This window comes from Caenorhabditis remanei, chromosome II (assembly GCF_010183535.1).
Source record: "Caenorhabditis remanei strain PX506 chromosome II, whole genome shotgun sequence".
Classification (NCBI taxonomy): domain Eukaryota; kingdom Metazoa; phylum Nematoda; class Chromadorea; order Rhabditida; family Rhabditidae; genus Caenorhabditis; species Caenorhabditis remanei.
In genome coordinates this window covers 6,716,019-6,743,389 of record NC_071329.1, presented here as the reverse complement: position 1 = coordinate 6,743,389, position 27,371 = coordinate 6,716,019, and the positions used below count along the sequence as shown (strand labels likewise).

The window sequence follows — 27,371 nt, the reverse complement described above, 5'->3', positions numbered from 1 at the left end:
GGGCCGGGCCGGTGAAAATTCTCAAATCGGCCCGGCCCGGCCCGTTGCAAGTATGTTTTGAATCAATCCACAACGGGATCGAATTGATTGAGATGTACTCCAGATGACCACACTGTTATTACTTCAGCACTTAGTTATTAGTTATTACTTCAGCACACATCTTACAACTGCGCTGCGCCTTGAGATATGTCTCCTTTTCTCTGATAGTGAGTCTCTCAATTTCGCACACAATTTTCTTAGGTTTCGGTAGAGCGCGGTTGTAAGAAGCGTGCCGTGCTAATAGGTAGACTAACTATTATACCATCTCGGCTACTTTTCGCTACAGTTGCGCAGCACTAACGCAGCAGTCATTCGTGGACCGCTCGCCTGCTGCGTCAGAGGCGCACAAGTGTTGCATGAAAGCTGCATAGTTGCTGCATCAGTGCTGCCGGCGTGCTGCATGCGCTCATTGCTTCTCGTTTCTCATCAGTATAATTAATTTGTAAACAGAATAATAGAAATAACTAATAATATTTATTTTAAAAAAACAAAACGTTTTTAAATGTAAAAGCAAAAAGACTTAAAACATAATTTAAATTCCATGACGGCCAACAATCGGTGAAAGTCTCCAACTTCCTATTGCCTGTAGCTTCAAAAAATTCCAATTTATTATCGAATAGTCGAATTTTTGTTGATCAGCTTCATTGTTGTCCTTTTTCCGGTGGTCTGAAAGTTGAGAAAAAAGTTAAGATAAAGGGTTTCCTTCAAAACTGCCAACCTTTCGTATTAATTCCGATTTGCTTTCCCGTGACTCGTTTTTGGCGTCCAAACACATAGCCTTCTTCTGAAAAATAATATTTTTTAAAAATAGAGTAAAAATAAGTCGAAAAAATCATAAAACTTGTCAAATAGACGAGAAATAGTTATTGGAAAACATGAGAAATGCAGCCAAAGTCCAATTGACATTGGAGCGAATATACAGTTGTTGCGCGACTGTTGTGAGATTGCTGCACAACTGGTGCATGCCCCAAAAACAAGGGAACCATCAGTCGCGATACCGTGAATGCTGCATAACTGTTGCATATGCTCTGATTTGTCGTAAGTGCGGTGGAACTGTAGCAATCTTGTCGCGTAACTGTTGCAAAAGCTGTGAATGCTGCGCAACTGTAGCAGCAAGTAGCCGAGATGCCGGCCAGAATGTTATGCTATCTGGATCAAACAATGGAAAGCAGTCAACTTTGAGACCGGTGTCAGGAAAAAGGCTTTCTTGTAAACCTTTTAGTTCACCGAGTTGAAACACAGATAGTTACTGCTCTTTGAGTAAAAATACGTCTGAAATGGAACGTTCTGATGCAGAAAATACTTTCATAAACCGTAATTTTTTGAGAAAACTCTCGCCTCGTACGAAAATGGTCAACTTCTGAAATGAATCTCAATTTCTGATCTACAAATCTAATCAACAATTGAGATTATATAGCACCCAGTGATATTATGATACACTCTTCATAACTTTATGGCCTGCACTGTAGTTTTATGCCAAAAATTGATGTTTCTTCATTGTCTAAATATTGTCCATATGCCCTAATGACACCTGTCTAATGTGTACTGTCATTTCCCCAATATTCCCTCTCCAAATGTCGAAAATAATCGATCGCCCCTCTCCTAAAAATTTAGTTTTTGACAAAAGAAAACTGAAATATCTGCTAAATGATCTTTGGAAATTCCCCTTCAGTCCACTTTATTTTTGTCTTAAACACTTCGCCAACTATTCTACTATCTTCACATTCACTTCTAATATCGTTTTCTGGCACACTTTTCCATTGATTTGTTTTTTGACATCATTCCTTTATTCTGCGGAGAAAAGAGATGCTTTTTTGGTCATTATATTTCACGCATTCTCATTAGTCATGAATATGTTAGCCTCTTGGCACAACGTGAGAACAATTCAAAAGATAAAACACATGCAATTCGGACTTTTTGGAATGGTTTTGATGAGTTGGTGCCTGATTTTGGCAATTATAACGAAGGATATCGAGAAGTATTGGAAGGTTTGGTTTTTCTGAAATATGTTAGATGTTCAATTAACGTTTTTCTCAGGTCTCTCAGGTTGTATATTATATCTCTAGTTATTTAATGATTGTGTTCTTGCTTATTTTCGCAAGCTATCATACGGAGTATCATGTGAAACTTGATGACGAAAAATCACCATTTGTAGAGAGAAACTTGTTCATTTTGGGAGTTGGAATTGCTCATATTATTGTAGCTTTTGCGATATTCATGACGCAGGTAAGAATTTTTCCTACGGACCGTCCCTAGCAAGTTAATTATCGGCAAAATAATTTTTACTTCAAATAGACCTGTGCAAATAGTTCGGTTTTTGAGGAACCGAATAATGACGAACAAATCTAATTTACTTTTGTATTCATCAAATTTCCTATATCTTCTCAAGTTTTTGGGATAAGCATCGTCAATTATAAATTACCCAAGTAAAGGGAGTCTTGCCTTCAAACACTATATCGCTAGATCCAGAGAAGAATTCAAAAAACGGTCAGTTACAAAGTTTTGTTTCTTTAGATTGGAAAAAAAGTTGACATGCAAAACCACTGAGTCAATTTGTGACACCAGGATACACTTTTGAACACAGCATAGCATATTTTCAGGTCTACTGGCTTGAATGTCTCATAATTCTCTTCGCGTCATTCATCTACTCCATTGATCTTTACTGGGTTTCCACGATTGACGCATATACTATTCAAAAACATTATCATTACGAATGGCAGTTTGATCCGCGAGAAGATATTTATTACAACGCCATTATCACTTGTAAACGACTTTGGAAAGATTATGAAACTATTGAATGGTCTTTAGTTTGATTTTTGTACTGTAACGACACAAAATGAATAAATATTTTATTAAAAAATCGCTGTCTCTCTCTCTTCTCTAAGTCTCTAAATCTTCAATTCCCTTTTCTCCAAATTATTATTCTTAACATTTGTTCTTGCATAATACTGATTTGGAGCATTGTATCGATTGATTCCAGAGGAAGAAGTAGATGCAGACTGGAAATAAGCAGAGACATCCGGAATGACAGATGGGCGGGCCTTTGAGTATCCAATTCGGCGGCCACGGTATTCACAGCTCTTTCCGAAATATGGACGTTCACAGCGACAGGCGAAGTTATAGAGGGCGGGGTTTCTGGAAACAAGAACATTTTCAAAGGTTTGTCCGGATGTCCACTTACAATTTTGGTCTTGGCAAATAGCATTCTCCCCTTCCTTCACATCTCTCTTGGCGACACTTATCCATGCTTCGATCCGTTAATTGCAGATATGGACCCAATGTATTATCCAAATAGTTTTGAATCAATCCACAACGGGATCGAATTGATTGAGATGTACTCCAGATGACCACACTGTTCATGTTCATTTTTATGGCAAGATCAATCGTGCTGGCAAGGTTTTGCTGGAAAGGAATTTTTGAAATTGAAAACTCAAATTACAAACCTTTGAATAGAATTCATCGGGTGTATTGTATGGATTATACTCGATTTTTGTGAAAATATGAATCTCGCAACCCGGGCAATAGTTACGTTTTATCCGTTTTGTTTCGGTGATTAGTGCCTGAAATTGATCAACTTTTAGATATAAATAAAACAGCGTTGAATCTTACTCCAGAATTGACAAAATTGAAATCCGGTGCTGATTTGTGTTGAGGATACAGATAGATTGATGGGAAGAGGGCGGTGCTTTCAGCCCATAACCAATTGAGGCTGAAAAATTAGTGGTTTAGCATTGATGACTACAAACTACAAACTACAAACTACAAACTACAAAACTGTAAAGTTTAATCTGCAAATCGAGGATCGTAACCCAATATTAAATCAATTTTTAAAACTAGAAGCGTAAGAACTGTATTCAAACTACCAACTACAAAGCACTAACTGCAAACTATAAATTATATACTACAAACTACATACTACAAACTACAAACTACAAACTACAAATTTCTGACTGTGATTCGAAAATTTGAACCTAACAACCTGATGATTAAAAACTGTAAAAAGCCTAAAATCTACAAAAGACTGCAAATGGACAATAAAACGAACAACTGAAAACTGCAATTTTGAAACTACAAACTACAAACTACAAACTACATTATATGACTTTAAAATTTCTGGAATCTAACAAAACAAAAAACAATTTCGACGCGACCTTTCACTTTTCTTCAGAATTTTTTCCAGACGAAATATTCCAGAACACCTCGAATTCCCCAAACGTGACCCGCCCTCTAGCCCCGCCCTACTCCAAATCTTGTCACGTGTCGCCCCGCCCCCTTCCCCTCGATAACAATCACCATCAAATTCACAATCAATATCTCGAAATCACTTCGAAAGAGCTGAAATTGTGATTCTTCGTCTCCTCTCGGACACCACAACTCCAGCGAAAACCCCTTCCAACTCATTCTTCACCAACAACAACACGAAATGTCGTTTGCCAAGAGCTTCTACGCTGACCAAAAGAAGGTGGAGCAGCCACAACAAGGTAGGAATTCAGAGCATCTCCCATATTCAGAAATATGTATTTCAGCTGCCTCCCCAATCACCGCTTCCGCCATCCCAGCGACCACTCCGATCGCAGAGGATCCGTTGACTCCTGCTCAAATCCAGGAGGCCATTCGCATCTACCGTTCGGTGCTCTCCAACTCTGCTCCATCTTCTCCGGTTCGTGCTCCGGCTCCACCGGTTCAAGAGAGACCACAAGTTCACTCGAACTACTATGGAGGTGGACCAACTGACATTCCTCAATCGTACTTGCTCAACTACTCGACTGCTAGAGGACAACAGACTCCTGTCTCGGCTCCAGTCACCCAAGTTCCGGAGCAACATTTCACGGAGCAACAATTGATTGCTCAACTTCAAGCTCTTCAACTCCAGCAACAGCAACAACAGGAGCCAACGTACGCGGCACCACCACCACCGGTCCAACAACAAAAAGTTACTCCGAAAAGAGCTCCTGTTCTTCAGAAAATGGTAGATGGCATAAGTTACAGTAACCCGACTGCTAACAGTATGTTTTCAGTACGACGACGAGGAGTCAGGCTACTGCTTTGCTCGTGTCAAGCAAGAAGACAATGAGGTTGCCGATGAGGTTCCGGAGGCGCATGTTGCCACACCAACGTCTGCTCCGCAAGCCAATTACTCGGCTCCACAGGCTAATTACTCGGCTCCGCAAGTCAACTACTCACCGGCTCCGGTTTCCAACAACTACTCGAGAGGCGTTTCTGGGGTGAGCGAGTGTAGGAATAGTGTTGATGCCCGCAGTGAGTTGTTCTCGAAGTAGTGACATGCTGATGGTGAACTCGCAGCGGAGTTCGCTGCGTGAGTTGGCCGTCAGCAAGTGGATAGTACGCAGCATAATCGCAGTGAGCAGGTAGCAAACTCTCAGTAATCACGTGGTGACGACGTAGTGAACTCGCAACGAACGTTTCTGGAACTCGAAGCGAGCAACCCTCCAACTTCAATTCCAATTTCCCTATTTCCAGCCATCGGAATACATTGGAATGTCGAACGACAGCAAGTTCATCTACGATGCCCAAAAAGCTCTCCCGGCCTACAACCAGAACAACACGTACACCCTCGTCAACGCAACTCCAGTCGCTCCGGTAATGATTCATCGTCAAGAAGAATCTGATGATCAAGGAATGACTACAACTGAAGACGTCACTCAAGTCCCAGCGTCGCCAGCTGTCTTGTCGAGATTCAGAGGATTGATCAGAGTGAGTACACCACTTCTTTCAAACTAATCCACTCATTTATATTTTCAGAATGCTCAAACTCCAACCAAGTCGGTTGCTCCAATTGTCGTTGAACGTATCGCTGAGCCACCAGTCCATCAACAAGTCACTCCATCTCACAACTACAATAACTATGGAGCATTCCAGCCGATTAATCAAATGTCGATGGAGTCGGAGTACCAGTTGCCAGTTCTCAATGATTTGGCTTCGTGTATCGAGCATTATTGAGTTGGGAAACATGGAAAAGAAGACGAAATGAGTAGCACAGCCTGTTTGTAATATTAGTTTGATTGCCTCTATCTCGGAAAAATGAGATTTTTTGTAGTAATAAAGAGGAATTATTTGGGTTTTTATGTGGGAAATTACTGGCGTGCCTTTGACGCGGTTTCCACGGTTTTCACTATGTCAGGGACTCAAAACGTGCACACATTTGACGTCCTTCTCCCCTAAAAACTTCCACTTCTATTCCAGAACCTCTTTTTTCATTTCAAAGTTGGGTTGGTCTGAAAAGGTCAGAAGGGCACAAAGCAGCGGAAGCAATTCCATAAATCATGCCAACCAGCCACCGCCCGTCCGTTTCACAAAAAGAAAGAACAGACCAAAACAGGACAGAAAAAGAGGAGAGAGAGAGACAATGGCTAATAGACATATAATATATAACTGTCTGGATTTTTTTGTATCAAAACGACGAATTTCCGATTCGAAAATTATTGTACTGGTGACTCACTTATCATTGAACTTTTGGAAAAGAGTTGAACAATCCGTCTCGAATTTTTGTCCGACGTCTCCGTTACACTTTGGGAAGAGATAATAGCCCCATTTGGCATTTGGTCTCAGCCGTCTTCCGAGGCGAATCGTTTCGATGAAAAACTTTTGACACGCTTTCTCGTAGTCTTTTTCGGCTTGCCATTCGATTTGTTTTTGAGACCAATAGGGATATTGTTGGCGGGTTAGACGGATTGATTCAGTTTTGTAGACCTGGAATGGGGAGACGATGAGAAACGCGTCAAAGGCACGCCAAACTAACCGCAAAAACACCCCAACTAAGTTCCCACATTGGTCTGAATTCCTCGATATCAAGTACGGCGATTCCAGAGAAATTCTCATCGGGGATGGTTTCATTTATGTTTTTTTCAGCTTCAACTAGATGGGCTTCCAGGTCACCGAGCTGGAAAAAGTAACGATTTTATTTTCAGATGACCCTACTGTAGTTCTGAAAATAAAAATTTGCAGTTAAAAACCTGGAACTTTGAGGATACGTCACTGTACCAAATATCAATGAAATGTTTTGACTTTTGTAGATCTAGTATAGTTCTTTAATTTTAGATTTGACAGCTTTATTCTATCTCTTTTAGTTTCAGAGATTGAAATCTTCGAAGACAAGTAACATTTAGGGGGAGAGCGAGAGAGTGCAGAGAAGCTAGAGTGTCTCACTTCTCTGCGTCTCACTCTCTAGTGACTAGCCTGATTGAACACAGTCATATCTCTAAAACCATCAGAGCTATAGAAAAGTTTTCAACTACAAAAATGGAAATCTAGATTTGATCTACCCAAACCAAAATGAGTTGGATAACCCGAGATCCCATGACACTTTTTCCTAGCTCTCCCATCTTCCCCGATACAGTAGTCTCCTCACCAAACCACACATTTCTTTATGTTTTCTCACGTATTTTCAGATATCCGGATGTTCCCAAAATCAACATATCCCTCCCCTCGTGACCAAACTGGTCTACGTCACACACGAACCTGCGGAAGTCCTCCATTCTGTGGATCACTGACATTCTGTCCCTTGAAATATGGAATCTTGCCAAAGCTGTGCTCATAGAAAATTGCAAACTCTCGACCGCCAACGAACTTTTGGTCTGAAAACATAAATCTTATATAAGGAATATAAAATTGTTAACCGCGCTCTATCAATAATTCCGAATTTACTCACGCCACAGTAGTCTAACCTTTCGACAGCTTACCTTGATTCTGCAGAATTCCGAATTTCTCAACATCAATGGAGTCGTTGTTAACACACGGCCAGGAGGGGATCATCCAAACAACGTCAGTTCGGTTGGGTTGGGAGGCAGTGGTGCCGACGTATTGACTGGAAAAAATGGAATGGTGTGTCTGGGTGTCCGGATGTCTAGTTTTCAGTAAAACAGAGAGTGTGGATGATAGAGGAGTGACGAATATGATTTTAAATTCCTATATCTCTCTGAACGCAGATTTGTCCAAATGTCCCCAAGTAAGCCATCCGCTGTATACCGTTCTCCACATATCCAAAGTTCAGCCTACAAGCCTGGTAAGGATTACGGTAGTTATATACTATAACTCAATCTTTTGCCGCGAGCGCGCGAGTTATAAAGGCCAGGTTACGGTAGTAAACACATTGAAGAAATGACACAGAAACAAGAATTGGGTAGTTTTGATGAGTTGGACCAGCAGACACAGAGATAGACATTTCAGACTATTTTCGAAAATCTGGTTACTCTGGAACTCTAGACAAGCTGACATAAGGACATATCTTTCAATATTAAATTGATTTCGGACAAACGGATACACAGACAGGCAGAAATTTGGAATTTGAATGTAGAGTTAGTACCCTATTCTTATGACTTAAGGATTTCGACTGTTAGGACAAACAAACACACAGATAGACAAGAGATCAGCCAGTAATAGCTATCGGCGATTCGATAAGAAAATTCCATGATTTACGTACAAACAGACACACTGACAGACAATTGTAACTTACGCTCCATTAATTCCTCCAATCAAGACAACGAGAACCGGAATCAGAAGGTTCACTACCATCATCCGTCGATTTCAGCAATGTGTTTCTGAAAAGAGAATTTTCAAGAGTGGTTGTAGTTCTCAGGAAGGCCTTTCTGAGAAAGTGAGATAGGAATGGGAATGGGGACGAAAAAAAAACTAATATTTTATTATGTTGTGGTTTTGGTTTTTGGGAAAATGAAAAATAATAAAAAAGTATATCGAAGGAGGGGGGAGGGGGGCATATAATGTTTTGATTTTATGATGTTAACGCCCCTTCTTTCAGGCCGTTTTTCCAGAGAAGGACACTCACCTCTCTCACCTCTCTTCTCTCACTTTCGTTTCACTTCCAACCCCAATTTCACCCCATTTCAGTTGATTGCCATAGTCCGGTGGAGATGATGATGTACTAGTTGCGTCTGACGGTTTCTGAAGGCGTCGCTGAAAAGGGGCGGGGCTTGTTTCGAATTGAAAGATGGATGGCTGAAAAGTTGCAAAATTGGAGAGCATGAAAAGTTGAATAGGAGACAATATACAAATAGAAAAATGAAAAAAGTGAGACCGATAAAAAAGCAATATGCAAACATGACGACACCCGGCCTCCGGCTGAAGAGAAGCCACCGGAAAACAAATGATACCATTGAGAAAGGAGGAGGAGGGGGGAGCACGTTTGAAATGTTTGTATGTGCATGAGCATAGATACAAGTGGAATGAAGACGGGGAGGAGCAGAGAGCAGAGATCAGAGAGCTGTGGAGGAGTTAGTCATGATGGTTAAGGTTAATTCGGATTAGAGAGAGCATGGATGGATATCCGGACAAACAGATGAACAGACAGACCGGACATCCGGAGGAACAGGTAATGACTAATAGTCGGATGAGACTTGCTTACTACTAGGTTTCAGATTGAAAGAGGTTTCTGGGGATGAGAAAAATTGCGAAAGATCGGGACGCAATTTTCAGAATTTTCAGTAACGTTCAAATTTCAATTTTTTCGAATTAAAAAAATTTGAACTTATTCCCCAAAAAAGTAAAATTTTCGACTATCATTCAAAATGAGAAGAAATTCTGAAAAGAAATAAGAAATGTTCACATTGAAAAATTTTTCAAAAATTCAAAAAAGTTCATTTTTTGAAACCGGCCTTGACAAGTATGCTCTTTTTCATATTACAAGTCGGAAAGGACTACTGAATCTTGGAAATCCAGACAAACAAAATTATTTCATACCGATACATAGCAAAAACTTTGTTTTAAAAACATTTGATGTAAAAAGCTCAAGGATTACTATGACTATGTTCAAACTTTTTGGTGCCTGGGTTACAAGTCTAATTTCTAGAATTACGGTAGCTACTATGAGTTGTCTTCCAAAACGCGCCGAAGGAACGCCAAAGGAATTAGAATCTCGCATACTGAATTTCAAAAAATGTTGAAAGTCTCGAAATAATAATTTATATAAACTTGGACATCTGGAAAAACTCATTTACAGACAGATAGCTACAAAAAAGAACACTTCTGGGGCCACAATGATCACAAACTAAAACAAACGTCTTTCAATGATCAAGAGAAAATGTTGACCAGATGGATGGATCAGTTTCAAGATCAAAAGTTTCTAACCTTATGACCCTTTCTCAATGGAACATGCTCAGTGTCTCAGAACTTGATCTTGCTCGATTTGTATCAAATATCCAAGAGGAAGAAGAAAAGAATGAAGAAAAGAGGGAGAAAGTGATCACTCATTGTCCATTGTTTGAGAACACTAAATCCACATGTTTTCTGTTTGAAACATGGAGGAAAAGGAGCATCAAGAGAAGGGAGAGCAACGTATTTATGTACAGAATAGTTCATACAAACAGTTTCGTGTAAATAGGTGTCAGACGGGAAAAAAACAAATAAACAAGTGATGTCAGTGAGTGACTTTAAAAAATGGATTGGAGTAGTTGGTTTTGAAACTGATTTATGGAAGCGATCACTTTTTGTAGTGTGAGATGGAAAAGTTAGGGAGGGATAGAGGGAGTGGCAGTGTGCAGGGTGGGGGAAGACAGTAGAGACAAAGCAGGGAAGTACTTGAGGGATGATCGTGAAATGGAACTTTTGTTCTAGACACTTGGGAGCTTTTGGAAATCAGATTTTATAATGAAACTTGGGAAATTTTCAAGGGGATTTTGGAAGAAAGTCAGGAATAAGAAGGAATTAATTATATAGAATAATTACAGTACCGGCCAAAAATATGTAATATTTAGTTTTTCTCAAATCGACCCATTTCAGTGCAAAATAGAGTGATTTTAGAGCTGTCCACTTCAAATTATAACTCTCTAGGTAGTGTCCGTACAAAAAGTTGTAAACTCCAAAAATCGAGTTCTAGCCTTGATCTGTTTGATCCCATAAAAAGTTATTTTGTGGGACAGTTCGTTCTATTATATCACACTCTCAAAGTTGGGAGTTTTCAACTGAAAAAATATTCAAAATATGATATATTTTTGGGCGGTACTGTATATGATTACAAGAATTGTACTGGTGAAACTATAGTGAAAATATCAATTTCTTTTTCTCTTTTTTTTCGATTCATAGCCGCTCAAATGTTTTTACTTGAATGAACCAGACTTCGCAACTACAGTGCTCCACATAATGATACGATCAGCACTCAAAAGTTCGAGAACATCAAGTTTTTCGAAATTTTCAAAAATCGTGATATGTACAAATACCATATCCAGTAAGTCCATAAAAGTGAGGGGTATCAAAATTTTGAGAAGTTGGAGCCATTCGAGAAAAATCGAATTTTGTGAAAATCGCTGTTTTTCAATTCCACATAATGATACGATCAGCTGACAGAAGTTGACTGAAACCGTCCAAACTTATGTAAAAGAAATCTTTCAGTCGATTTTCAGATCAAACAAGCATTCTAAAACTCAAATTCTGTGAAAATATCAAGCTCGTCCATTTTTTATTGGGCAGGTGTCAAACTCAGATTTGTGATGCATTAAATGACAGAATTGACAGTTTTGAGCTCATGAAAATTATTTTTTTCCTAAAATACTTAGAAATTCAGATAGACAGTGAATTTTTACACATCTGACATCAAGTTTCTACTTCTCTCGCGTTTTTAAAGAAAGTGAGAACTGATTTCAGGATGACAAGTTAACACCAGTGAGGGGAAAAAGGTGATGTTTGTGTTCGTGTGGGATTTTAACTCGAATTTTATGTTTGACCTCTCAATGAAACTGACCAAGAATGAAACTTTAATCATTTATTTACAAGCAATTCAATTCGGGAAGACTACAGAGTTCACCCAAACGATTAGGACAAATTTGAAATTTATCCGCACACTACGAGATTTTGTTTCGAGTGATTTTTGAAGTTTCAAAAGAAAACTAGGCGTTTCTAAAAGTTTTTTGACTGTTAAAAGTTTGTTTTAAAAAATGGAAAGTTGCCCTCTAACTGTCCTGCCTCATAAACAGTCAATCATCCAGGGATTCTTCGGACGTTATTTTAATTAAGTGTGTGAATGAATGAATGTTTAATTACTTGCTCCCCAAACATTCCACTCACCTTTTTTGCCTAAATAAATGATTAAAGTTTCATTCTTGGTCAGTTTCATTGAGAGGTCAAACATAAAATTCGAGTTAAAATCCCACACGAACACAAACATCACCTTTTTCCCCTCACTGGTGTTAACTTGTCATCCTGAAATCAGTTCTCACTTTCTTTAAAAACGCGAGAGAAGTAGAAACTTGATGTCAGATGTGTAAAAATTCACTGTCTATCTGAATTTCTAAGTATTTTAGGAAAAAAATAATTTTCATGAGCTCAAAACTGTCAATTCTGTCATTTAATGCATCACAAATCTGAGTTTGACACCTGCCCAATAAAAAATGGACGAGCTTGAAATTTTCACAGAATTTGAGTTTTAGAATGCTTGTTTGATCTGAAAATCGACTGAAAGATTACTTTTACATAAGTTTGGACGGTTTCAGTCAACTTCTGTCAGCTGATCGTATCATTATGTGGAATTGAAAAACAGCGATTTTCACAAAATTCGATTTTTCTCGAATGGCTCCAACTTCTCAAAATTTTGATACTTCTTACTTTTATGGACTTACTAGATATGGTATTTGTACATTTCACGATTTTTGAAAATTTCGAAAAATTTGATGTTCTCGAACTTTTGAGTGCTGATCGTATCATTATGTGGAGCAGTGTATATACATGAATCTCCCGTTTGTCAGATTAAATATTTTATAAAGCCATTTAATGTCTTCCAAGAAGTCATTCTGTTAGATTTTCTTTCTGCCAGATTTTATATGAATGGAGATATTCGAAAAATTAGTTTGTTTTCTTCTAACCGTCTCTTGCTCCAATTACATTAACTTTATTCTCTACGGTGCTGTTAACTAATTTTTAACTTAATGCCTCTAGAAAATTTCTGAATGAAAAATTCGTTGACGATTTTTCTCTTACCCATCGAACTATTGTCGAAATAAAAAAGTTCCGACTTTTTTTATTTCAACAAAATGCAGACTCAGTGCAAGGTTACTACTGAGTCTGCATTCTGACGTGAGAAAAAATGTCGGAATTTTTTTTATTTTGACAATACTTGAGGATAGAAAAGCAATCTTTTACTGCGTCTCCCTCATTAGTTTTTTCTCGGTAATTTTATCAATTTAAGAGACTCCCCTAATGAGTTAATAAAATTAATTTCAACTAACAAAGTAAAATTTTTTAAAGCAAATTGTTTGATAATTTATTGTTGGCTCTCCCACACACATCCAGTAAACCAGAAAACCCTTTTTTGAAAACCCAAAAGTCTACAACATTCGATGTCAGAAATCACTGATTATCTGGTTGATACCGAAATTTAGAAACTCTTTGGATCATATTCTTCTAAAAATTACTCCCCACAAAACTTCATTCAACATCTGAAAATCTGAAAATTCCTGCAAGCTCACCAACAAAAAAACCACACGTTCTTCAAAAAATAAGTAGCAAAAAAATAAAATAAATAGAATGAGAGTGGGGGTAAGTGATCAATGATAAACAGAAAAGAGATATATATACAAATAGATTTATTTTACAGAAAAAAGAGAAAAAAATGTTTGTACAGAAGAAAGGGAAATCATTGAGCCTAGCAGAAGGTATTTCTTCTTCATCATTTTAGTTCTTCTTTTGATTTTTCAATACTCTTTTAAATTCATAATTCGAATAAGAGAACGGAATATGATCATCTGATCCAACAATGAATCCCATATCATCAAACTTGAAATCCGCGGGCAAGTCAGGTAGATCAGAAAGATTATCTGCTCTGAACTGATTAAACTGTTCAATAAAACGAGGATAGTACTCTTGGAGCTCCTGAAAATAAATAAAAAAAGACACTTATTTTTCTTTTTGTATCAACTCACCTTCTCGTCGCAAGGAATAGTCAACTTCTGAGCACACTTCTTCAGATGTTGAACCAGATTGTAAGAGAACTTCATCGGCGCACCACAGATATCACAATTTGCGTCGATTTGATCGGTATGGGTCTTCATGTGTCGTTCCCTTTTGTTTTTATTGACGAAGACTCCGAAGCATAGCTCGCATTGTCGTTCAGCAATTTTGGGATCTTTGCTAACTGAAAATAGAGAGAATTTGATTGGCAGACAAGAAGAAGTACAGTACCGCTCAAAAGTATATTAAGTTTTTCCGTTTCAGTTAAAAATGACCGACTTTGAGAATGTGTCATAGTGAAACTAACTGTCCCACAAAATACATTTTTATGAAATCCAACAAATCAAGAATAGAACTTCATTTTTGTAGTTACCGTAAAAACTGTATTTGAGGTGCATGCAACCAAGGCTGTCGCACGGCCGGCCGCGGCCGGCCGCGGCCCTCGGCCTTTAGGGCCGCCGAGGCCGCGGATTAACCAAATGGGCTGAATTTTTGTATATCGACTAATCTTTTGGTCCTCTACAAGTCCGCCTGAAGAAGCGAAAAGTTTCCATGGCTGGGAACTGAGATATAGAATCGGCCCACGGCCTTTTTGACAGCCTTGCATGCAACTCTATTGTTCAAAGGGTCCGTCGGAGTGCAACTCTATTAGAGGGGCAATTCAAATAGAGGGTGCACCTCTATTTTTCGTCAACGAATTCGCCCGACCTCGATACCCAACTATCTTTTGAATTTGTTTGACTTCATTAGTTTTTTATGCCCAATTCATCGAACTTTTACGTAAAAAAACGGAGAAAATCCTGAATTTCAATAACAAACTACGTTTTTGACAACAAAACTGCTGAAATAGTAATGTGAGAGAACAGTTCGGAGTCAGTTAATGATGATATTAGAGAAAAGTGTAAATCGCTGGAGGGCAACTGTATTAGAGGGGCACCTCAATTAGAGGGTGCACCTCTATTGTTCAAAGGGTCCGTCGGAGGGCACCACAATTAGAGGGGCACTTCAAATAAAGGGGCACCTCAAATACAGTTTTTACGGTAACAACTTTTTGTACAGACACTCCCTACGTACCGTCAAAGTAATTTCTCCCTCAAATCGATCCATTTCAGTGCAAAATAGTGAGCTGTTGTCTAAAAATGACCGTATCTCTCTAGGGAGCGCCTGCACAAAAAAGTTGTCAACTACAAAAATGAGGTGGGGCAATCAGTATTACCATGACACACTCTGAAAGTTGAACAATTTTAACTGAAAACGGCCAAAGTTTACAACCTTTTGAGCGGTACTGTAGAAAAGTCCGTTTTTATTCTCACAATCAAATAACTCTCTAAGTTTTAAAGGTAGCAAACAGTTGTCAACAGACAAAATATTCAATTTAAAACATCCTATATTTCGTTAGTTTAAAGTTTTTGATAGAGTTTTAAAGAAGAAAGTTATAGCCCTAGGAAGTTACGTTCAAGGAACAATGAGACGCAGAGAAGCAGACACTCTCGTTTCTCTGCGTTTTTTTCCTCGCACCCATCTCTAACTCACTTTCAGTAAGAACCATTTTAACACCTTTCTTCATCTCTGCCTCTTGTTTCTGAGCTCTTTCGATATCTTTCTCGAGTTCATCTCTCGAATCCGGCTCATTTAGTTTCCTCCGTTGTTGCTTAACTTTTGATTCTTCATCCTTCTTCCCTCGAGGCGCCCTCTTCTTCTTTTCCATTTCCTTTTTTCCTTCTAACATCTCAGCAAGTTTCTCTTCATTCTTATCCACTTTTTTATATTCTAACGCAAGTTTTCGTGCACGCTGATATCTTTCCACGCATCGATCTCCAAATTCCATTAGTTTTTCACGCGGTGGTTTCGATGAATTGATTTCTCTTTTCTCTTTTTCTCTCTCATACATAGCTTTGACTTGCTCGAAATCTGAAAAGAAAGGGAAATTGAAAGAATGAAGTTGAAGTTTCAAAAACAGGCTAATAAAGTAACCGAGCTAAAATTTAACGTACCTGCGTTAAAAGACGAATCAGACAATTCACCAAAATCCGAACCATCCGAATCATATCGTCGTCGTCTGCGATCCTCCTGGATCTGAGAACATTGAGTCACGAGTTTCTCCAATTCCTCGAAGCTGTCACGGGGCTCTGAAATCATTTTGGGATTAGAATTAAAGTAATCTAAATCCCTCTCACTTGTCTCATTTGATTTTTTGTCTTCTTCTACTTCGGCTGCTTTCTTTTCTTCCCAAATACCGATTGCCTTTGCAAGTTTTTCATCAATATCGGATTCTACAATACTTGCTCTCTCAAATTCATCGTCTGAATCAGAATCCTCAAAAGGCTCCTCATCAGAATCTTCATCAGAATAACCAAACGCCTTTGTGGTGAGTTTTTCTGAAAATTAGAAACATGGTTTTTAGAGAATTCATTGGGGGAACTCACTCATATACTCAGTCTCTCGTCTACTCGTTTGTGGTAGATCTCGTTGTCTTTGTGCATTTCTTTGTTTAATCCATTTGGTTTCATATGATTCCTCCGTTTCCAGTGTAACTTCTTCGGCAACGTAGGGAACTTCTGAAAAATAGAAATGTTCGACGGTTTTCAGATAGAAACATTGTTGAACCCATCACTCAGAATAACACATTTTGGTTATATCGAAGTGATTTTTGGATTCAAGTCCGCTGAGTGTTGGCTGACTAGAAAAACGCAGTAATTTGAAATTTTCCACTTGTGGTACCAAGATGAGTTCCTGCACTCCGAGGAAGAGAAGTGAAATTTAAATTGAGTCATACCTGATTCTAAAAGCGGCGAAAAATGATCAGGCTCTGGTGAAATTCTTTCTTCCATTTGTGGACTTTCAGCAAGTCCAATCAATTCGGGCTCTTCCAAATCCACCATTTCTCTTTCTTCTTCTTGTTCTTTTTGTTCTTCTTCTTCTTCTTCTTCTTCTTCATGATGATCAGAAAGCAATATGTCATCACGGACTTCTTGGTCATTATCCTCATTGAAAATCCAATCTCTAGTATCTCGACTCTCTGCGCGTGTCATAATTGTTTCATCATCACTATCATCTTCTTCATCACCACTAGAATATAATTCTTCGTATTCTTTTAATTCGGGATCTTCTCGATCCGAAACTGGATCAGATTCAACATCCTCTTCTGCGAATTTATCGCGTTCTTGAATTTCTTCCCAAGTTGGGTCCTTGATATTCTCCATTATTTCTCTGGCCGTTTCTGAAAAAAATAGGACTATACTATACTAAGCTGCAAGAAAAAAACGTCAAGACTATCATTTTCTAGTAATTTTCATCTTTTTTCGCATGCTATGCTAAAATTCTATTGAGCTAATGCGCTTAGTTGGTGAGCGCGATCACGTCGGGTACGGTATTCATTGGTACAGTGTTAAGTTTTGCGCATCATGTAGGTCCCGCGAGAAACGGTTCTAAGAACATTAGAAACTAGAAACGGTACCAGGAGACACAAAAATCGATTCAGCTAAAAGCTAAAAGAAGCTAATAGAAACCGCAGACTAATAAACGTTGTTTGTTATTGGTTATGCTCACCACATAACCGGAAATTCTCAGGTGGCAAGAACCGCAAAAACAATAATACTAATCACTTACTCTTAGTAGACACCGAATCTGCTTTCTTCGGAGACGAAACATCTCCTTGTTTCTCTTCATTATCAGCCAGAAGCTGTTGGAAATCCTCAGGACCATCTTCATGATTCTTGTCTTCTCCATCTTTCTGTTCCTCCTCTGCGATACGTTCCGGTGTTTTCTCCTTTTCGGGGGTGGGAGATTCTGAAAATGCATGTTATCAATTTGGGAAAAAACTGTTAACTAAGAATGTGAGTGTGTATCACGGAGGGTCCGGACAAAAATTTTGAAGTGAATGAGTTAGTAATCAATACATACCACACAATTTTGGATAGAGAGGACACAGTCCGTGACACATGCTCATAGGGAAGCAGGTTCCACTGAAAAGGAAAGAAAACGAACTGCATGGGATAAGAATCTCAAGTACCAACAAGTCTCACATTCATTTAAAAAAACACTTACTCTGCTCGGTTAGTTCCATTGGTTCTGGAGAGTGACGGTCTTCAATTTGTGGGTGTTCGACTTCAATCACTGACTCTGCTGGCAGAGCTTCTTGAGTTTCCTCTTGTTTCTGCACGGGGAGATCTGAAAAAGTTGCGAATGGGATACGGTAGGTTTTGGGAAGGACTGCCCAAGGGTTCGACAGATGTTTTCAGTTTGGAAAAACCAAGGGTCTTCAGCTTTTTGGTATTAGAAATGCATAGTCTTAAAAATAATTTTTGCTATGAACTCACGTCTTAGTTTTGGCGGCACATACGGTACGTATCCTGGATTTTTCGGTTGCGTCGTCTCTTTAGGTTTCGAAATTTCTGAAAAATATCAGTTTTAATGAGTTTATAATTATATTTCTATGTTTTTAAACTTACTAACAACCTTTCCGCCTACATATCTATACTGAGGATACTTTCCTCCCAACGATACCGGTTCTGGAGGACGAGATGCTGGTGGGGATGGACGATTTATTCTTTCTATTGCACCCATTCCTGGTCTTCCAGAGTATGGAACGTTTTGATTCTCTTCTCTTGCTGACTCTGTTTCCTCGTCTATAAGTTTAGCGAGAATTGAAGAGGATGGGACTCCTGAGGAGGTTGGCTCTTCTGTGGGCGGAGCTTCCGTAGTCGTCGAAGGATTTTCTGTGAGCGGAGCTTCAACTGATGTCGATGGAATTTCTGTTGGTTCATCTGCTTCTGGAAGAAAAGTTTTTCTCAGAATTAGAACTTTTGACACTTTTTTTAGATGAAATATATAATTTCAGAAATTATTTATCTGAGTTTGAGCTGTTCAAGGAACACAAAATGAGTTGATATCCATTTTCTTCGAGATATATATTTTTGAACAATCAGTTTTTGACCCAAAACTCACTCTCCGATCTGTTCCGTTTCTGTGCAGAGTTCTCTTGTCTGAGTGTCTTATCCTGTTCCCTGACCACAGCATCTTTAATCTTCTTCGCAACATCAGCTTTAAGAACGGCACCCACAGTAGGTTTGCCATTCTCATGTAACTTTTTCAATTGAACCATTGATTCCAACATTGGATTCGTATCTTTAGGCGGAATGCAAGATCTTCGCCTCATTAATGAAGCAGGAATCAGATCCTCGCCTGCCGTATCGTCTTTGTTAAATGATTCCATCACACTTTTGTAGATATCTTCGAATTTTTCGTCAGTCATTTCGACAACTTCTGCAAAACAATGTTATCAACTTTTCAGGAAGAAAAGAAGATGATCTCCTTGATTTCATTTCTCAAAAACTAGTTGAGCTAACCAAGGATTTTTTTTGGTTGACACAAAAAACCTAAAATCATGAAGAAAATATTGTGAAAGTAAAAAAGAATAAACACCGAAAAACTTACTGGATTCCGCTTCCGCAAGCCGTTGTGCCCTTGATTTTCTTATCCTTTTCCGCTTTTCTGATTGATCTTCCTCCAGAACAGTGGAATTCCCCTCAACTGTTGAGCCACTATCAGCCTGATCAAGTTCATCTAACCTATCGAGCACCACCTGTATATCTATTTTTTCCAAATCGGTTAGGTCCTTCATTAATCGATCTCGAACATTAGTCAATGCGTATCGAAAATCGCCACGTTGTTTTCTACTCGTAACATGCAACACATCAATCGCCATCTGTTTGAAATCAAGTTCTCCCAAGCTTCTTCGAGTGGCCATTGCGAATTTCGACAGGTTCTGCTGTTGAGTCGGCGGAGCAACTTTCGATGATGCAACCACTGTGGGAACTTTTGCTTTCTGCACGGTAGGTGGAGCTGATTGAGCCATATGCTGAACGGTTGGAGCAGCTTTGGGCTCAACTGATGGTGCGACAGGTTTTGGATCTTGTTTGGGAGCAGTTAATCCTTTCTTTACTGTTGGTTGTGGTGTTGGAACAGGTCGAATCGACGGAGCAGTGTCTGATCTGGAATCCTTTTGAGGAGCTGATGGAATAGTGGTTGGAACAAGTTTCGGGTTTTGAGTCGGTGGCTGCTTCACTTCCGAGACTGGGGTTTTCGGTACGATACTACTTGAAGGAGCTTCCGGCTTTGTTGCTGCTTGGACGGGCGCTTGGGAGTCAGACTTCTTCTTGTCCGGTTGAGCAGTCTTCACAATTTGTTTTGGTTCAGGATTTGACGCAACTGTAGTTGGAACTTTTGCTTTCTTTACTGCAGTTGAAGCAGGTTGAGCCACATGCTGAACGGTTGGAGCAGCTTTGGGCTTAACAACTGTTGATGTGACAGGTTTTCCATCTTGTTCGGGGACACTTGATGCTTTATTAACTGTTGGTTGTGGTGTTAGAGCAGTTTGACCCGACGGAGAAGTATCTGATCTGGAAACCTTCTCAGGAACTGCTGGAATAGTGGTTGGAACAAGTTTCGGGTTTTGAGTCGGTGGTTGCTTCACTACAGGTCCCCATACTGGGGCTTTTGATACGATAAAACTTGAAGGACCTGCCGGCTTTGTTGGTTTTGAGACTGGTGTCGTCTGGATCGTTGAAGGTGTCTTTGGAGCACTCGATACGGGAGTTGATGTCTTTTTCAGCACTGCTTTCTGCGCTTGAACTGGTTGGGCTTGAGGCACATTTTCAGGTTTTGAGCCTCCTGTATCCAGCTTCTGAGTACTCAAGCTTGACGATGCTGCCTCCGACCCAACATGTCTCATCTGTGAACTTGTTGGTGCAATTTTTGGTTGAGGACCTTTCGAAAAATCTGATGGGACAGGACGCTTTTTCAGCTCTCGTGGATTGAAAGGACCAGATGACTTTCTTCTAGGAGCAGCCGATGAATCTTCTTTGGTCTCCGATTCATCCTCAGATAACTCTGTGAATCTGCTTCTAAATTGTTGTTCTTTGTTTCTTCTTCTTGAGTTGGGAATTGGGGGAGTTGGAAGTGAGTCTGTTGGTGGAGATGCTTTTGCAGGTGGGGCTCCGACTGCTGGTGGGATTGCAGGCCCTGAAAATATGGAGGTTTATCCGAGAGACGTTAGGATATAGAATTGAATCATACAAGCATTATTTGAAACACGGACTCAGAATCTCCACGGTTTCAGTTTTCAAATCCTACCCCATATTCTTTTTCAAATCACTCACTTTCGGTATCTCTAATCGTCACAAATCTAGATGGAGTAGACGTCTTCGGCGGTTGCGGAAGTCGGAGACCGCTTTTCTCCGCTTGTTCCGTTCTATTCTGCTTTATACTTTTTCCCGCTTGATCGAGTTCTAGAAAACACTTTTTAGCTCAACTGAAACAAATCTAGATATCTTTTCTAGTTTTTCGGATATTCAATCTCAATGATTAGAGATTGGATCTGAAGGAGAGAGCGCAGAGAATTGAGAATGTCTGACTTCTCTGCGCTTTCCTATCCCGGGTTTCAGTTAAAGTTGCTCAAAATCTAGCGAAGCTACTAAAAAGTTGTCAACTGGAAAAATGAAGATGACGGTTTAGAGAACACAAAATCAGATAATTTGGCGTTTTTTAGCGTACAGCACTAGTAGAAAGTTTCAAAAATGACTAATTTGAAACACATAATTCCTTGTTATACCGGAAAGCTCATTACTTTCTTCCCCATACAAGACGTGCTCTACCAGAACTAATATTTTAAATAAATTAATACCGTAATACCAGTAATGTAGGCGCACCTAGCGGGGTCTATTCGCAGCGGTTTATCTCGGTTCTGAAAGGAAATATCAAAAACCCGCTAACAGACAAAAAAAACGCTAAATATTCATAGAATATTTCCTCAGTTGAAAACATTTATCTTCAAAGACAACCGAGACCGGATGCTCCAAACTCTTGCTAGCGGGTGCGCCTCTATAACAGGTTTTACGGTAAACATAATTTATACATATAAAACCAGCTGAGGCTGTCGCGCCTCCGCCGTTTTTTATGTTCTATATAAAACTCCAGTTACCACTACCGCTTGACAAGCTCCGCAGACCCTTCTCCATCTCACTTTCAGTTTTCCTGCCCCATGAACTCACTTCTTTCAGTTTCAGCCTTGGCAGCAGCTACTCTCACAAGACCTCCTTTTACTCGAAGTTCCTGAGCCTCTCGGAAAATTCTTTCTTGTATCTTCTTCATTAATGGATCCGGAGATGGAGGCCTGATCTGAGTTACGACCTCAATACTGGAAGAGGTGCTACCTGAATCAGCGTCTGGCTCTTGATTTGCAGCTTCCGGTTGGCCTGCAGAAGACGAAGCGGCATCTTTCTTCTGTTTTTCCATTTCTTTCTGCTTCTGATAGTGAGCAATTCTTCTCTCCTCCGATGACTCTTGTCGAGATTCATCTGGAGCAGCGACACGAGTCTTCTTCTCATCTGCAGGCTTTCTCTCCCTTGCTTTCATTTCAACTTTCGATTCTCTTGGCTGAGAAGTAGATGGTTCCTTCGTCTGATTAAACAATTTTAGAGACTCTTCTGATTCCTTCTTTTCCATTCTCGGTTGTTCTCTCTTCTTCTGCTCTGCCCTCGCCTCCTGATCTTTGATCGCCTGTTGTCTTTTCGCTTCTATTATTTCAGCCATTCTCTTTTCTCTTCTTGCCAGTCTTCTACGAGCCTGTTCCCCTGCATCAAGCTCCGGTTCCGCTGGTTTCAAGTTCGGATCGCCGGAGGGAGGCGGATCTTGGCTCATTTTCAAAAAACTTGGATGTTTTAGTTATGGGGATCTGGAAAAAAACAGGAAATTGAGAAATCGAAAAGATAAAAAGACAGGTATTTACGAAAAGGAGAACAAAAACTGACAAAAAAGCTTTTTTTTTAATGTTGTTACCTAACTCAGTGTATGTATTCTTAAATTAAAACTAAAAATTATATGTTGACTTAAAGTATCTATAAAAGCTGGAAGCTCATTTGAACTTTATAAATGCGTAGTAAATCGAATAAATCGATTTGTGAGTTTTCAGATTCCATTATCAAAATTAAACATGCATCTTGGCCCCGCCCATAAAAAAGGAGCCGAAAGAACTTTTACTAACTTTTCTCTCTCCCCTGATAGGGCCTAGAACTCAAGCCCATAAACATCAATCTTCATTTCTGAATTATAATTATAATTCTCTCAAGATCAAAAGATCACGCAGACTTTCTACTTTGAGTTATTCAAATTCTTGGCCGAAGTGGATTTTCTCTTCCAACGAGTCGTCTAGCACGGAACGACTGTTTAAAAAATGAGTGTTTGAAAAAGTATTGCAGATATTGTAATACAACAAAAACTGGACCGAAATTATTAGGAAAATATAACAAAATCGGTGAGGAATGTGTCAGATCAATGTGATTACGTACATTTAAAAACATTTCAACAGGGTAAAAATTTGATGGGAATAAATTGAAAACCAATAATTGGGATTTCGGTACAGTGAGAGTTTCAGAAAGATTGACAAATTCTATTGAAACCAAATAATTTTAGAGAAAATGTGTTACATTTTCAGATTTTTCTACTTTACATTGGAAAATAAAAGAAAGCTTAAGATTCAAATATATCCTCCAAATAGATTTTTAAATGATTTAACAAGATTCTCGAAAAAAACTGAAATTGAATAACAGCAAAAAACTTCTGAAACAATTAAAAGTAACTATTCAAAGGCAAATGATCATCGTTCAAAGTGTCTATTAGCCTCGCGAGAGAACGACATAAGATGGCAGACGATGGACACTAGGGACGCTAGAGACGCAGATACGAGGACTGATGCCTTTGCGGTTATTGTTTCTCTCATTAGAGCGCGTTCGCAGAATTTGGAGGAATTGGGAGAAAGGAAGGGAGAGAGTGAAGGCGTAGTGGTCAAGTGATATCCATAAGCAGGTGAAGCCGAATCGATAAGAGGAAAAGGTGAAGAGAGAGAGAGGAGAGAAGAGAAGCAGGACTGAAAGGACAAATGGAAACGAGAGAATTTAGAAAAGAGGCATGGAAAGGGGGAGAAGAAAAATAGATCTCTTAAAAGAAATGAAATTTGAATGCAAATCAGAAATAATCACTATTTGGAGCTCTAATGAGCCAGAAAAACGAGCTACCCGTCCATCATTTTGCAACTTTTGTCTGGATTTAAGGTCTATTTGGGTTCAGATCAAAACTTTATCATCTTCAGATCAGAAATTCAAAAAAGTCGGAAGTTCTAACCATCAAACTGAGGCACGCCCGAGTTGGCCATTCGAAAATCCTCAACACCGATTATCGACGTTTTACGCAATGCACACCGGACACACACCGTTCCATACGACAGAATCGATGACGATGACGTCATTTTTCTTCCGAGAAGACACTGACGGGAAGAGGACGGAAACAGGCACACAGGCACACACTGCTCTCGACAAGGTATGGATATTCCTAATCTGACCGATTTGAAGCAATTCGATAAAAGTAATTAGAGGGTACTGGTCAGATTATGACCGTTGGGAGAAGCTTCATTTCCAGGTGGAAAATTTAACTTTTTTTCATTGTTGACAAATGTTCTTCGGGGATTTGAGTGTACTATACCGTTCAAAAGGTTGTGAGCTTGCCTAGTTTTTGTTTTAAAACTGCGAATTTTGATATACAAGGTTATTTTGGTATACAAGGTTGTCACACGGAGAGACACACACACCGTTCCATACGACATAGATATAATCGACGACGTCCAAGAAGACACTGACACATCGAGGGTGTAGGGTGGCAGGGATACACACTCTGCTCTCACTGCTCTCAACAAAGAGCTCATGGTCAAGTAGGTTAGTCAGGGTAATTAGAAATATGGATATACCTAATCTGAACGCTTTGAAACAAAGCGGTAAAGGTGGTGGGTAAATAGAAGGTACTGGTTGATGAGAATAGAGAAAACATCCTTTTGGAATATAATTATGAACATTGGGAGAAGCGTTATGTCCAGATGGGAGAGACGTGTTGTGGGGTTTTAGGAATACGGTACCGTTTAAAATGTTGTGAGTTTGCGTGGTTGTTGGTCTAAATCTACGAATTTTGATATACAATCGTTTGTGTGTGTTCTGTAGATAAAATCTAGAGTTTTAGTTTTGAGATTGAGAATATTTTGGTATCAGCACTCTCTAAAGACTTATTGTTCGGTGAAGTAATACACACACATTTCAACTAGTTTCACATCGATCATCTATAACTTAGGCTAGATTGGACACCGACAGATTTCAATCGAAATTTAGGTGACGAGAATGTTCAAAAACTAATATATTTTGATAGTCGCATTTGTGACATGTCATCGTTTCAATTATTTATCGGTTGTATGCTAAAAAGTCTATCCAGACTTTTCTGTTTTTTCCCAATTTACCGATTCAATTGATCAGTCTTGAATTTTCAGATTACTAACATTTATCTCAATTGTGTATTTTATTTTATCTCTCTGTTTGTTTTTTTGACCAGATACCTACAGCTGAAGGCTTCGAAATCTGATATCTGTCTTCATCTCCAAAGTCCAGATGTCCATTTCTTCAATAATTTTCAAAAAAATGAAGAAGTCCATATTTTGTGTTTTCCGACATCTTATGATATGATCCATCAAGGCCCGAAAATTTCTAAATTATGTATGTCTGTACAAATAATCACAACTCTAAAATGTGCATTTCTGTCTGAAAATTTGAATGTTCAGAAGTTCGATGCTCTGAAATAAACGGCCTCTAATCTTCTATAGTCACAGCACTAACTAGGAAAGGTCACCGAGCCAATTTGTAGATATGAGACGTGACTTATATCATTGGAAAGCTGAGAAAACGCTGATTCCAAATATATTTTCAGTTTTTACCCCGAGCCCTGGAATTCGAGAAAAACCATTGTCAAAGTTGAATAAACAAAATAATACCTTTCTGACACGCGATTTATTTTGGAGAAATTTTTGAGTACTAAAAAGATGATAATTTTCTATTTTTCCGAACTTTGAACTCGTTTTTTTTTAATACTAGTCCTCGAGGGCAGAAACTGAATATATTTTTGGAATCAGCGTTATCTCAGCTTTCCAATGATATAGATCACGTCCCATATCTCCACACTGACTCGACGACCGTCCTTAGTAAGCAATCTACAGTAATCCGAAACTTTCTATTTTCGTCTGTAATGATTCCTCCAGGTGACCCCTCTCACCACTCCACAACTATCAACCAAAGACCTCCACGCTTTTTCTTCCTCTCCAAAAAGTGCATCTTTTCATCTATCCGTTTTCCATCAAATTGGATCCGAACGAAACGAGAAAAAAAGAACGAGAAGAAAACATTTGTCACTTCTCTTTCTCTCGAGGTCGCCTTCGTGGTGCCCTCCTCCAAAAAGTGTACAACTTTTTCTCTCAATCACATCCCTCTCCAATCGTTAAGCTCATTAAAAGAACATGTGTCCACTACACTTCTCCAGCGTCTATTTTCTATTTTTTCTCGTTGATTCAAAGGCGAATCATCGAGAGAATCTTCTTTTTGGAAAGGTGCACGTCGTTAATCGCCGAGAGGTTATCACCAGCGAGCACTGCGGGTTTTTGTTCGATCCGAGTGGGTTTCTTTAGCAAGTCATTAAAAGTGTTTGATGAGATTGTTTTATGAGAAGATGAAGAGAATGTTGGAGTGAGAAGAGGAGAACAGGCAAAAGTTATGAGATTTTAAAGGAGATATGAAATTGGAATGAATGAAGCCATGTTTAGGTATTCTAGAGGTTAGTTGAAAAAAACCGTTAAAAATCCTGTCATGGAAAGCTGTAGGTCCTTTTCAATTTTTGGTTAATATCAAAATGAGCCATTGTAATGCCTGTAATATAGGCGCGCCTAGCGGTGCTTCTTCGCAGCGTTATGTCTCGGATCCCAATGAAAATATCAAAAACCTGCAAACAGAAAAAATATAGCTAAATATTCATAGAATATTTCCTCAATTGAAAAAAATTTATCTTCAAAGACAGCCGAGATATGATGCTCCAAACTATTGCTAGCGGGTGCGCCTCTATTACAGGTTTTACGGCCTGACTTTTTGCATGCATCTTTTCATAGAGAAAATGTATGAAAGCGTTGAAGCCTGACATCAGCCGGTACATAGAATCAAATTCAAAATCTTTACCCAGAAAAGCTTTTGTTTTTCTGGACTTCTGAAATAATTTTTGAAGCAACGGAATGCATTTTGTCATAAGGCTCAATTTTAACGGAAAGCCGCGGCCCTGTTCTTCACAGCCTTGTCTGTAACCACCTGAAGGGGAAGCGACTTCGCTTTGGCTACTTTTCCGAAATATTATTGGAAAAAACCCAATATTTATAATGCAGAAATAGGCCTGTTTTCAAATTACAGTACACTTGGCACTGGTCGAGAAACTGTCCAAAAATTGAACCATTCAATATTTCACAATCCCATTAGTTTTCTTGCCAATTCTTTACTCTGACCGCTCAATCTTTT

General features: G+C 39.1%; 4 protein-coding genes across 4 annotated transcripts; 2 read left to right on the top strand and 2 right to left on the bottom strand.

Annotated features, from left to right (window-relative positions):
• Positions 1 to 1,940: 1,940 nt before the first annotated feature.
• GCK72_004911 (uncharacterized protein) lies at positions 1,941 to 2,852 on the top strand (the record flags this gene model as incomplete). The annotated part of the gene is made up of 3 exons (XM_003117086.2): positions 1,941 to 2,027; positions 2,077 to 2,265; positions 2,640 to 2,852. 3 exons carry the CDS (start codon positions 1,941 to 1,943, stop codon positions 2,850 to 2,852), a joined length of 489 nt encoding a protein of 162 aa, XP_003117134.2.
• A 75-nt stretch (positions 2,853 to 2,927) lies between these two features.
• GCK72_004910 (uncharacterized protein) lies at positions 2,928 to 5,652 on the bottom strand (the record flags this gene model as incomplete). The annotated part of the gene is made up of 5 exons (XM_053724942.1): positions 2,928 to 3,174; positions 3,221 to 3,441; positions 3,649 to 3,748; positions 4,582 to 4,769; positions 5,224 to 5,652. 5 exons carry the CDS (start codon positions 5,650 to 5,652, stop codon positions 2,928 to 2,930), a joined length of 1,185 nt encoding a protein of 394 aa, XP_053589136.1.
• On the top strand, positions 4,463 to 6,000 carry GCK72_004909 (uncharacterized protein; the record flags this gene model as incomplete). Its single annotated transcript, XM_003116737.2, has 5 exons — positions 4,463 to 4,520; positions 4,566 to 5,008; positions 5,058 to 5,264; positions 5,521 to 5,754; positions 5,803 to 6,000. The coding sequence occupies 5 exons, from the start codon at positions 4,463 to 4,465 to the stop codon at positions 5,998 to 6,000; spliced, it is 1,140 nt and encodes a 379-aa protein (XP_003116785.2).
• A 495-nt stretch (positions 6,001 to 6,495) lies between these two features.
• Positions 6,496 to 7,812, bottom strand: GCK72_004908 (uncharacterized protein; the record flags this gene model as incomplete). Its single annotated transcript, XM_003116961.2, has 4 exons — positions 6,496 to 6,750; positions 6,800 to 6,940; positions 7,519 to 7,634; positions 7,740 to 7,812. 4 exons carry the CDS (start codon positions 7,810 to 7,812, stop codon positions 6,496 to 6,498), a joined length of 585 nt encoding a protein of 194 aa, XP_003117009.2.
• Positions 7,813 to 27,371: the final 19,559 nt, after the last annotated feature.